At 45.5% G+C, this 13,670-nt stretch overlaps 1 protein-coding gene across 2 annotated transcripts in view; it reads right to left on the bottom strand.

Moving 5' to 3' along the window:
• Positions 1–13,670, bottom strand: part of znf609a (zinc finger protein 609a) — a 48,917-nt gene that overhangs the window by 6,625 nt on the left and 28,622 nt on the right. For both annotated transcript variants that reach the window (XM_040132682.1, XM_040132681.1), the window contains exons 3-5: positions 5,548–5,773; positions 3,004–3,091; positions 73–2,230 (exon numbers count right to left, since the gene is read on the bottom strand). In XM_040132682.1, coding sequence (XP_039988616.1) covers positions 73–2,230; positions 3,004–3,091; positions 5,548–5,773 — 2,472 coding nt within the window. The remainder of the gene's footprint in view (positions 1–72; positions 2,231–3,003; positions 3,092–5,547; positions 5,774–13,670) is intronic.

Below are 13,670 nucleotides of genomic sequence, written 5' to 3'. Positions count from 1 at the left end.
CAGACAAAATAAACCAAAAGAGTGTGACACAGCACTATCGAGTGTACATTTGTTGTAAAACTATGCTATTACCTGTCTGTACCACATGGCAGGCTCTACACCTGTCGGCCTGCCCGGCTCCATCCCTGGCTTGACCTCCTCCTTCCCATGATGCCCTGCTTCGCTCAGCTTCATCTTCAGACCCTCAGGCTGGATGGCAGGGGCCTTGGTGTCTTCTCCCTTCGCCATGATGACTGACTTGGCTTGTTCCGAAGCCAGCGGGGGCTCTTTAGGCTTGGCCGGGTTCAGCCCCCCCTTGGCGCCCAGGTCGGTGAGGCTGGGGGCTCTGGACAACGTGGGGGGCACCGAGGCTTTCTGCTTCCACTCCTCTTTCCCACCAGCCTCCCGCTCCTTGCCCTCGACCTTCTTGTCGGCTTGCCGCTGCCTCTCCTCGTACTGCTGTCGGTAGGCAGGGTTAGAGGCCAGCAGGTGGGCGTGGTAGGCCTGGTCAGGTGAGTAGGAGTACGGAGGGACGTAGTACTGGTTGTAGTACAGAGGCTGAGTGTACATGTTGGGGCGCTGCTGGATGACCGACGGCTGCTGAGGCCCTGGCTCTGCCCTCTTCTCCTCCTGAGGCTCAGTCTTCAGTTTGCCCTCCTCCCCCACCTCCGGCTCCTCCTCCTTCTTCACCTTCACCTGAGCCCCCTCTGCATGAAGCGGCCCTGCGGGTGCTGCTCCTGGGCTGGGGTTGGGGTAACTTGGGGAATAGTAGGAGTCATAGTTGGGGTAGTATGGAGATTCCTTACTGGGCGGCTGGGGGGGGAACAGCGCCTTCTTGGCCCCTTCACGAGACCCCTGGTCAGGATCCGGCTTGACCTTCACCCCCTCCGCCTTACCCTCTCCGTCCTCCCCCGCATCAGAGATGTCGGAGTAGGCGGGGCTGCTGGTTTTGACGGACGCATTGTCGGCTCCGTTCTGGTTGAGGTGGAGGGGGCCCGCGTGGCCGGCCTCTATCCTGCTGGCCACGCCGATGGACGGGCTGGGCGCGTTGTCCGAGAAGCTGTACACCTTGTCAGCCTCGGCCTTGATGCTGGCCAGCCGGCTCTGGTGAGCTTCTGTGGAGCCGTTGAGCAGAGCGTCCGACGCCTCTGAGTACGGGCTCTTCCCCTCCTCCGGCCTACCCCCCTTACACATCGCCTTTGGACTGTCGCCCTCCTTCCCTCCTTCCCTCTTCTTCTTGTCCTTCTTCTTCTTGTCCTTGGTGAGGGCCGGGCTGGAGGCGGGGTCAGCCAGTGGAGGGGGTTTAGGTTGGATGTTCTTCAGCTGGGGGCTCTTGGGGACGGACTGTACCACTGAGCCCAGAGCGGGGGAGGACGCCTGCAGGGCATAGGGTGAAGGGGCTCCAGGGGCAGCGGGGGCCACGGGGCGGGCCGGCTTTAAGCCTTTCTGGGTCAGTTTATCAGGCTTTCCTCCGCCCGCCATCTTCTTGGCCTTTCTGTCGTCCATCCCGTCGTTGCTGGCCTCGTCGGTCAAACATGCCCCCTCCTCGCCACCGTCCGTCACCTCAGGCTCAGCTTCTCCTGCCTTCTTCTTCCCCTTTGACGTCAGCTTCCCCGATGAGGGCGAAGGGGCATCAAAGCCTCGTCCTTTTGGTGTGGTGGAGCGGGCTGGGGAGATGGCAGCACCATTGCAGGAGGCGGCGTCGGGATGGAGGGCGGGGTCATCCCCGTATTCACTGTCTCCGTCCTGGTCCAATCGGATGTCGTGGTCGTTATGGGCTCGAGCCTGGTGGTACTTCAGCCCATTGATGTGCTTGTACTTCTTGTTACAGTTGGGGTGAGGGCAGTCGATGAGTACAGGGGAGGGGCAGGTCCGGTCCAGCTGTGGAGGGGGCAGGGGGTCAGATTTGCCTCCAGAAAGGAGGGGTGCAGCACCAGTGGAGTTGGTTCTCATGCGTTTCGAAGCTTTAGTGTCCTCAGAGCTGGAGGTGGGCTCCATATCAGAGGCAGGTTTGGTCTTCCTCTTGGCGGAGGACGGGCTGGCCTTGGCGTCCTCAGCGCCACCGGCTGTCTGGCTACCTCGCCGCCCTTTGCTGTTCGCAGCAGCTCCACGCGTCTTACTGCTGCCACTGCCTTTGTTGTCAGAGGAGTTGCTATTGTCGTTCAGCGGCGTGTTGCTGCTGGGACGCATCCTCTTTCCCCGACCACGACCGCTCCGCATCTCCACGTCACTGGTGGGAGACTCACAGAACCTGAAAAGGCACAGAGGTCGTCAGCCATGAACACAAGCAGGCAGGCTGGGGAGGAAACCTAGTTTAGTCAATGCAGACACTATCTGAGGTTTAAGTTAAACCTTTGGCTCTACGGTAAAGATTACAACAAATACCACGACTCAGCGGAAATCTGCCAACTGTCATATTTGGCCATAAAATGTCAAGATAGCCACCTTGTAACACCTGTATGAATTTAGTTGATACATAAAAACTATTCATGGCATTCATTTTGAAAGCATCCTCACTTCACTTTTAGCTTAAAACTGTAAAACAATTCTAGTTTAAAATGACGTAACTCACCAAAGAATATTCAATCGCTTGGTGCCAGAAATTATGAAAATACAGAAGTCCTCAACTTTTTTTTTTGTTTTTTACATTTTAAGATCTCTAATCTGGTGTAGAGTTAACTAGAGTTGCTGCAATTATCATTATAGAATTAATGTGTCTCAATTGCACGTGGTAATCCCAAGGGGATATTTTCAAATGTCTTTCTTTGTCGAAATTGCAGTAAAAAAACTCAGATATTCTTTCTACTATCACATAACACAAAGAAAAATACTGAATTGTCACTTTTGAGACGTTTTTCGTCAAAATGACAAACTATTTATCGATATCACCCTGAATAATTTTCTGTCGACTGACCAATTGACTAATAAACTAATTGTTTAAGATCTACAATCAAGCACTGTTGTAGTTTACAACAAGGCCACTTGCTTGGCTCAAGTTCACTCATTTTGTGTGCGTTTATATACCTCGGTGGGGCCCAGTCGTGTCTTGTGCAGTCCAGCAGGGTGCCCACATATGTCTTGTTCCTCCAGGTGACGTTGACAACCAGCATACCTGCAGACACGCGCACACACACACACACACACACACACACACACACACACACACACACACACACACACACACACACACACAGTCAAACTACACATCTATATTTACTGAACACACACAGCAAGAAACAGAAACCCACTGAAGGTGTTGCTGCGGCAGGAAGCAAATGTGTCAATTGCGATTCTCCCTCCCTGCTAGAGGCAGACATTGAATAGTTTCACACTAACATCGCACTGAGGTCGAGTCACGTCAATGATTCAGTAACAGTGTGACTAATGGCAGAGAGAAACACAGTATTTTAGCAGAACTTTCCACTAATAGAAGCAGATCAAAGTGTCCGGCAGCAGAAGCAGCTCAGTGTGCAGCTGATGTCTGAACAGCCTCCTGTGTGAAAGAGAACAGGTCTGTCATCTCCACGCCTGCCACAGACCGCTCAGAGGGAGTGTGTGTGTGTGTGTGTGTGTGTGTGTGTGTGTGTGTGTGTGTGTGTGTGTGTGTGTGTGTGTGGGGTGAGCTGACAGGTATGTTGTATGCCTACAGGGGAAGACTGCATTCAGGAGCTTCTATGGTACGAATGTGTTCTTCCTCACTCTGCACACAGGCCACTGCATCTGGATCCTGGGTTTTTCTTCCCAGTGTGACGTCTTGTTTGACATCATATGTTGTGACGGGAGCAGCACAGTGACCAGTTTTTTCAACTTTGGTTCGGGCCCGTCATCGATACAGGTCCCATGTTCACAGTGTATGTCACACGCAACACAACTTCAGACAACCCAATGGTTCCGTTTTTTAAATTAATCTTGACATAAACTGTCCTTCTGGTAGTTTAACCTAAAGTCTGAAAAGCTGTTAGTGTATGTTTGGTCATTATTTCTTGACACTACATCTGTGGCAAAAACTGGTGTTTGGTGCCGCACCTGCTGAACAGTTTTTTTTGGATGTGCGTACCACTCATCGTTAATTCCCAGAACAACTCTGAAGCAAACTGCCGGCCTACAGAACTTCAAATCTCTCAGATCTCTCTCTGAGGTTAGGCCGATTCTGGCCTTTTTTTCATCCTGACAGCATTCAAAGTTTAAAAAGAAACAAAAAGAACAAAAAAAAACCTTGTGTAGATGTGCTATGTTTTTCATGCAAAACTCCAACTATTCAACAGTTCACGACACAAAGCTCAGGTTTCACTGGGTGTTGCTGCTGTTGAACCTCCATTACTGAAGAAACCAAGCAGAGTTACAGAGATTATACTCTCAGTACCTCAAATAACAAACCAAGACATCTATTTCTATGCTGCGTTCATTGGCCCTCCGATAATTTAACATTATTAAACAGATGGACACGTTGCGTTTTATTGTAAATGTCTGAATAATTGTGCACAAAGTCCTTCGTTTCCTGCTATTGATTTTAATCGGCTCAATTTGACGTCTTTGGGGGTAAATATGGGAGTAAATATGTGAATTTGCTGATCAGAAGAAAACCAGTTCACAGTGCCAGTTCCTATCCCTTATAAAAAGGTACAACAACAACAAAAAAAGATGTTATGTTGGGGTTGTGTTGTCCATTATAAACAATCCTTTATAATTTGACAGAGGTTAAAATGCTTCTGAGTGTATTTACTGGTAAATGTGCGACTATTCATCACTGACTTCCTCCTAGAATATGCCGTATTTCACTGCATTGAAAGTGCCCTAAACCCTCCCCCTCCTCTCTTGTGGCTGAGGAATCTCCTCCCTTTTTTACAATTAAAAAAACCAAAACAAAAAAACCCCAAATACACTCTAAGAGGCTCAACAGCACAATATCACAGAAGATTGGACCCTTTGTTACTGTCTGTGAGTTCCTTGCTTTCATGACATAGTTCAGATGGTGATGAAATGCAACGTTAACTACGAGATATCGTACGTTGTCATTCCTCCCTCCCTATTATTTTCTGTTTCCTTCTGTATGTTGTGCAAAGGTGTTTTAGATATTATTGTTTTCTTCCTTTTTTTGGTGAGCTCTCTTTATAAACCCCTTTAGAGTTTTAATGCATTATGTTTTATTATTTGTGCAAAAAAATAAAAAACTACCAGTTGTTGATTCATTGTGTGTTCCATATAAAAATATTTAAAACAAAAACACAATTCTGCGGCAGTGGGCTTGACAGTCAAGATTAGAAACAAAATTTGACTCAGTATTCAATTATCAGCTGAGGTTCTGCTTTTACTCCCTACTTCAGTTCAGCAGACCTAAAATGATGACTGAAGACTGTGGGACAGAGGGAAGAACTCATTACAGATTTGTGGATCTGGGTTTTCCACTTTTAGTGGATTATCAGTATTTCATAGCTGTAAATATAGTAGAAACCAAACCGGACGCTTTGTTCCAAACGCCATTCGATCTGAGATGTGTATCAGGGCGATTTATCCCGGGATAGCTCCAGGTTTTGTTTTAGTCGGTTTTGGACTGCGTGCTGATCTCACCGTCCTCTGTCTCCTGCCACACGATTCCCTCCAGGTTGACGCTGGTGCCTGGCTCACAGGGTCCCAGGCACTCCGGCTCGGTTGCCAGCGCGGCGTCAGCTGTGTTCACCGCTACTGAGCGCGTGCGAACCATGATCTGCTCGCAGGAAGATGAGATGTCGCTGTTGGCGACAGGAGCGAGGAGATGCAGAGGAGGAGGAGCGGGGGTGGAGACTGGAGACTCCATCTGGAGGAAGGAGACAGAGAGGAGAGCAGAGGGGGAAGAGGTGCGTTAGGACTGAGGACTGTTAGAATTCAGACACACAAACTGGAAAATGCTTTGTGACAGAAACACAGAGGTCAACATGTCCCACGGTTAATAACAAAGCAGAATGTAAAGCTGCCACAACACAAGTTGATGCATGAACCACGGCTCATTTCTCACCTACAAAACACAGTTCTGTGTTGTCACTGGTATTGAACCCAAGCCACAGATGAATTAATTAGATGGATACTGTGTGATACAGTTTTCATGCCAGTAGCCAACTGCGGTACTGCAACCAAAATCCCCTGAATCCCAGAAAGCATTTATCCCATAGGTCGCCATTATAAGAGAGTCTGCAAAGCTCTACGAATAAGATGAAGAGAGTAGAATCATGCAGTCACGTTTTACATGGCTAAAATACCAGAGCATGTTCAGTGGATTATTACCACTGATGGAGTCACGTTACACACGATAAACAGGATTCATCCGAAGAGCTGCGAGACTGATGCTGCTCGCTGGCTGCACTAATTATTGGGGATGGCATCTTATGCATATCCTCAACGACAGCAGGTGGTTCGTTACAGGCGTCCTGCACAACGGTGGCGTCGTGACTTTACACCGGAACAGGCTCTTAAAACAAACCCGTTAGCTATAGAAATACCCAGCAGCTTGGTGTAGTGCACTGCCTCCTCATAGCGACAACTGCAGCAAATCACTATCTGAAGACGAAAAATATGAAGCGGTCTGAATGACAGTGGGGTAACATTTTTAAAGTATATCCCTTCATTTTATCTGTTCAAGAGATGGAAGAGAAGGGAGGAGGAGGAAAGGAGGGGCTGGGAGGGCAGAGGCGGTAGAAAGAAAGTAGAGGAGGGAGGAGGAAGACAATGAGAGCAGTGGAAGGAGAAATCAAAAGAGGAAAGCAGAAAAGAAGAAAAAGAAAAGGAGGAGAACGACGGGTGGAGTAGTGAGGAGGACCCAAACCCTGTAATTATCAGGTGGGAGGCAGCTGGTTCAGCGGCAGAGCGGGGAGCACTGGGAAGGTGTCAGCTGTCACCATGGACATGCTCCCAAAACAGATGTGGATGTACAGGAATGATGGAGTGAATCTGGTGGATATTTGCACTAAACGGTGACTGTTTGGGAAGCTTGATGGCCTGGTAGCCACGAGCCACAACGACCCCGGTCTGAGTCCAGCAGGGGCCACCTCTCCCTAGCCTCGTTCATCTCTCCTCTGTCCACTTGATGATAGAAGCATCAAATTTCTAATGTTTTGGAGAAATCGTTGCAAATAATCCTAAATCCTCAATAACAGCAGTCATTCTTGAGACTGCAGATTTCTTGAAATGTAAAACTGCACTTTGGCTCAGTGAAGACGGATGAGCAGATTAAAGGAAGTCTCATACATAGAAAAGAAAAAAGAAAAATTCTTTTAGACTAAATCTGGACAAAAACATTTGAAAAAAGGGCAATTACAAATAATGTCAGTTCTTAGAAATAATATCTAAGGCCTGTGAAACAAAGTGAAAGCTGCATTTGTAACTCCAGTTTTTCAAACTGCCGTGAACAGTCAAAATTAAAGAAATAATAAGTTGAGGTTATTTATTTTGACTCCAGTGCTGATGTGATGCATAAGTTTCTGTACTGATACCATAAGGATACTTTGATATTTTACTTTGAGACGTGTAAATGTTTGTCTACAGAACCCTGTTTTTTTTCCAAAAGCAGCAAAAATTCTCAGCTGTTAAACAAACAGTGTAAAATTGGCAAAAATATTTTTTAAAACACAAACTAACAAGTAAAAAACTGGTACCAAACATTGGATATCCGGCTCTAACCAATCAGGACTGGTGCCTGACTGCACAAGACAAGAAAGGTTAGTATTATTTATTATTTTCTTCTTTGTCTACTGTACCGATTATTTTTTCAATGAATTGATTGTTTAGTCTAACAAAAGTAAAAGATGGACAAATATATTCAGTTTACAGTGACACACACACACACACACACACACACACACACACACACACACACACACACACACACACACACCCACACCCCCCCACAGCCCATCAGAAACCTGAGTCACCTGACTCTATGGGGAAACACTGTCATGCCTCCTCCTACCTGAGCAACACCAAACAGGAAGTTCCGATACAAATAAAACTCAACCTCCATTAAAAGCTCCTCTAGACTCAACACCTGTCACACCTGTCTGTCGGTAAAATGCCTGACCAGACAGACCAACGGGAAGTGAAACGGAGCTTTTGTTACCTGGTCAGACGTGTCAACATCCAAACACTCCTGAGTGACTGCTGACATAAGAGGGAAGGAGGGAGGGAGAAACAAAGAGAGACAGATCCCAGGAGGAGGGGCAACCTGGTAACCCGAGCGGCAACTGACAGCCAATAGCAGACACCCGGTGCAGCGGTGTCCCGGGAGTTTACTCTTTGTCTATGGCTAGAGAAATGGCTGTCAAGGTGATACACCACTCAGCTGCCGGTCAGTGCGTTTGGGGATTTAGAGCATAGGAACACACCAATCCAGCCTCTTCTCTCCTGATAAAGAAATCTCAACTCAGGGTATCTGATGTTAACGTGTACAGATCCGATACCAGCGCTCTGTTTTCCCTGTAAACCTCACTGTGTGGCCCATACGGATCGCTTTCATGTAAGGAAACAAGAGCCCGAGGAAGCTGTGGCACGACAGTGAGACAAAAACTGTTTACAGTGAATGGGTCACATCTCGGCTGATACCCGGTCCGCTTAACAAGGTCAGGATCAGCACCGATACGGATCCGGCGTACAGCCCTATTACAGAAGTGACGTCTCTCTGATCTGTGATGTACGAACACATTTCACTGTGAGTTCCGTACAACAAGCAACCATGAACAAGAAAACATCTCAGCTGACTTTAAAAAGAAAGACAAAGATGTCTGACGATTTTATCCAGGGCTCCACCTAACATTGGTTTTATTATTAATTACCGTGTGTGTTCGTTCCTCAGAGCCCAACACGATATCTTCAAATTGCTTGTTTTTTTTCCCGACCAACTGTCCAAAAGACATTCAGTTAAGAATGATATAGGTCGGCAACTAACAATTATTTATTCTTTGAAGAGTTCGCTGGTTACACTTTATAGGATAAGTTAAGGACAAATATTGTACATTATTAAAATGTCCTTATATCTGCTTACAACTGCATTATAATGCATTACAAATCTTTATATAGGGCTGAATAAGTCAGATCATCCAAATGACAAAAGCTACTTGGGTATATCCATAGACACAGAATCTGGCCCTATGTAAACTCTTCACAGGTCTGTGGATCATGCAGACGAATTGGACACTGTTTCTGGAGAGATGCGATGCTGTTTTTACTTTAATTTACTTTGTTTTGTTTTTTTTAATCACCCACAACCAAAAAAAATGTCAGTGATGAAAAGCACCTACTATATGTAAAGAAAGGAAAAACACCAGGTGACATCATATCACCAGCAAACCAATACAGTAAACGTCTAAATCTTTGCACTTTCATCATCGCAAACTCATTTTCATTCACCTCCATTGTATTGTTTTGGAGGCAGAAATCTCAGACAGATTTTTACAAAAACCCTGGCAAATATAACCAAAGCTAACTGCACCACCAAAGAGAAAAAGTATTTCCTGTAATCTGAGAGAGCCTCTTAATTTCTATTTTTTCCCGGTTGTGGTTTAGTCTTTAAAATGTCACAAAATGGTTTATTACATTTTCCCAGAGCCCAGTTCAAATCCCAGACACATCCAATTCACAGTGTTATAACACATCACATTAACTGACTACAAACACAATAACGTTTACTGATCTGCCAAAACACACTCAGTCAGAACACTCAGTTCTCCAACAGATCTCCAACTTCCACATCTGATGCCTCTGCTACAGTAACTTTTTCTGCACCATCTGTCCTGGGGGTTTGATTTTACGCCACAATACAGCAGCGTGTGAACGCAGCACTGTTTAGCGCCCGACTGGGAAATCCCAGATGTTGGCAAACAAACAGTACTGGGCATGAAACAAAAACCATCTCATGGAGGAACTCAAAGCTGATCACTTCAACCCAGAGTAGTCTGTCAGACACGTTTCCATCAATCACATGTTGCCTTTTGAAACAAGCTGCTGTTAGAGAAATTAAGACGTAATTAGACTATTTTCTTTTCCTGTAAACATATGCTCTACCTGGTTCTTACAAGCTGTGACACATTGCAGAAAACCGTCTCCCTCCCTGCTGATGTTCTAACAGCCGACATGAGGAACATGTTTTCCTTCCTGAAACCTCAGAGCTAATGAAGGCTGCCAGGCGCTGGGTGTGTAGCTTACTGGTTTACCAACTGGTTGAGAGGGTTTTGTCTTGGTAACAGGAGAAACCACTCACCCAGCCCCTATCCTTCTCCTCTTGAAGAATAAAAACATGGCCGCCTGGAATGCTGGGAAACCCCCTGAAGATCAGAGAACCCACCAAGCCACTCTCACATAGTCCTCTTTGAGAGGGGAGGGGTCAGATTTACTCCTCCGCTATTGGCTGCTGAGTTTTAACCAACAACACGCTCCGAGCTCCGATACGACGCCGCCTGGGCTGGGAAACACCAGCCTCCACTCCTCCTGTCCATTCAATCAGAGAGGTATTCATTAAAACAACAAGCCACATTCCTTTCAAGGTCACTCGCAGAGAGAGAGAGATTAGTGATACTGATCAGCACTTCAGAAACACTGTCTCTGTGTGTGTCGGATGCAGGCCGAGCTGACGTAATCACCCGACAGAAAACCAGCAGACTTTCTGACCAAAAGCTGCTCGTTTCACGTGTCACTCCGCAAGTGAAGTGGCTGAGTTTAGACCGAGACCCAGACTTCAACAGATAATGGTTTTTTTCTCTTAGATCATGTCAGGAGGCTGTTCAAGCATTTCTAACATTAAACTCTGCCGGTCGAATCATCAGGACAAACGATGACACACTGTACTGACAAGATTCTGAACGTTACTAAACAGGACAACTTACAAGGACAAAAGGCACAAGACTGAAATAACAACTTCAGGAGAGATGTCAAATACAAGTCCCAGAAGGCTCTGCTGTGAGAAACATCCAGTCAGCTAGACATTGGTCTTTAAATTGGTGACAGTTCCTGATTGGTCAAAACCAAGATGCTGTTGGTGCTGCTGTCAGTATTTGAACTAGGGCTGCAACTAATGATGACTTTGACCGTCATTAAATGTCTAAAATCCAATATTATTCAATTTACTATGATGTAAGACCAAGAGAGGGATCAAATTCTGACATTTGAGAACGTGGAACCATCAGTTATTTTCATTACTGAGTTTACTGCTGATTCTTTTTACAATGATCTGAAAAGTCAATGAAAAGAGAAAAAACAGTCGAGGTGACGTCTTAAATTGCTTGTTTTATCCGATCAACGGACCAAATCCCAAACATATTCAACTTTACAACTTACAGTTGAGAAGCTGAACCGGTAATAGTTTGGCTTGTATCCTTGATAAATGACCTTTTAAAATGTAAAAATTGCTGATTAATTTTTGCCTAATGAATTATTTGACTAATCACTGCAGCAAGTCAATTAATCAATTTCAGCACAAACGCAGAAGAAACTAAAATGACTCGCATGATTCTAGACAGCTAATGAAGCAATAAAACTAAGTGAACAAAATCCCACCATTTCCCTTTCATATTCCTATTTTCTATCTCCCTGCAGGATACCACCCTCTAGGCATTACACTGAGTATCACACCACTCGTAACTCACTATACTGAGGAAGTCGGCTCTTTTCCAACCACGTTATAGCCTTAAACCATGACTTTAATCTGGTTATTAACGGTACGACCATTATTGTTTTGCTTGTAAAGTGACTGTAACTCAGCAGGGGGGGGGGGGCTTGAGGATAAGTGGACCACACACAGCCACCCACCACCTACACATTCTTCTCCTATCAGGAGTTGTGGGAGGTGGTGGTCAACTTGAACACGTGTTCAGGGTGCCACGTCAGGAATGTAGTCACACTGGGGTCAGAATCACATGTACACACACATGTTGAAGGCCACGCTTGTCAGGGCCCTCAGAGGGAAGACACTGACGATAGGAATTAAGAGACAGATAGGATCGGACCACTACTCGACACCCTGAACATTCTTCAAGGACACCCTCAACATACCTCACAAACTCCCAACAACAGCCCCTACAACTCCTCAGTGACCAAGGATTGTGTCCACGGACCTCCCTCCAAAAAACCACTAACCCGAAAAATACTTGGAAATTTCTCCATGCTCCTCCTCCTCGGCTCAGGAGGCCCTTGCTGCTCTCACACACACTCAGGAATGTTAGAAATGAACAACAGGTTAGTCGTTATTTCTCCACGGGATGCCGAGACACTCTGAGGACACAGAAATAATATCGGGGATAGAGGGAGAGACAGAGAGAACAGCGCAAGTTCTCTCTCCCCCCCTCCTCTTTGGATGGGGGCCCAGGACTCTAACTCCTAGAATGACAGGGTGGCCTGAGAAAGAGGATGAATCTATAGGTTTTCAGATGGCTAAAGTTTACTTTTAGAACTGTTAATTGAGCCAAAATCAATGAGTTAAACAGTTAAGGTGAATTCCACCTATTCTGAACACGTCGTTCGGCTCCTGCTGAGGAAACATGTGACTGAAAAGGAGCTGTCACAGGGTTCAGACATGTGACATGATATGTTATGCACTTCCAGGAACTCTGGCTGCAGACCTGATGTGTCAAGGGGCCCGTTAGCTTCTTGAGATGCTTTGCTTTAATTTACTTTTTCGGCTAAAGCACTTTCCCCTCTCATTCTACTGTTAACCAGAAAGCGTTTCAACAGCCCCCCAAGAGCAGAGCTTGTTGCTCTCTTTATGCGCAGGTTGAGAGTAAGTCTGGGCAGGAGCCACTTCTTCATACCTTAAAACCTTCCAGGCAGAGAGAGATTTTTTACCAGAAGAAAAGTGAAAATGCAGTGGAAAGAAATAATTCAGGGTATTGTCAGCATTACAAAAAAATAACTAAATAAAATAAAAATAAATAAAAAATACATATATACACATACACATATATATACATACACATACACATACACGGTGTCATCTGTCACGGTCTGTCGTGTTGAAAAGGACAGGCCGTGTCTCTTGTCCCGGGTGATTTGGCCACAGAAAGTTTGTACAGAGGGGCTTTTGGAAATGTCAAGCAGTAACACTCAACTCTGAGTGAGTTCAGTTGTAAAATTAAAACCAGCAGTCAGCTGACAGCAGTTTTTCCTGTGTCAAATTGAGATGCTTTTTCACTTTGCCTGATTTATGTTTCACATAGAAAAACATCAATCAAACCATGATTTATCAAAGACACTTGAGAGCAGAGATTTCATGCTGAACTTTGTTGATTTATTTAATCTGAAATTAACAACAAGTTTAACCTTCAATCAACCTGTTCAACCTTAAATCTACAGCCTGTTTGGCCTTGAATTAACAGCCAGTTGGACCCTGTATTAACATCCTGTTTAACCTTAAGTCACAGCCTTTAATCCATAAATTAGCAGCCTGTTCAACCTTGAATCGACAGCTTGTTTAACACAATAATCAACAGCCTCTTTAAACCAGAAACAACAACCCATTTAACCTTAAATCAAGAGTTTATTCAACCTTGAACCAAGAGCCGGATTAGCCTTTAAATCAACAGCCTGTTTAACCTTGAATCGGTTGGCAGCCTGTTCAGTTTACAGAGCTGAAAGTGCCTTTTAAATATCATATTCATGAATTTGGAAAAGGGCTTTCCACTTCCAGATTTACGTTAAGCCCTGACCTTTGAACCACAGCAGTCAGACTCAAGTGTTTA

The sequence above is a fragment of the Xiphias gladius genome, chromosome 8, assembly GCF_016859285.1.
Source record: "Xiphias gladius isolate SHS-SW01 ecotype Sanya breed wild chromosome 8, ASM1685928v1, whole genome shotgun sequence".
Classification (NCBI taxonomy): Eukaryota; Metazoa; Chordata; class Actinopteri; order Istiophoriformes; family Xiphiidae; genus Xiphias; species Xiphias gladius.
Note: the sequence above shows the minus strand (reverse complement) of the source record. Positions and strands in the feature narration are given on the sequence as shown.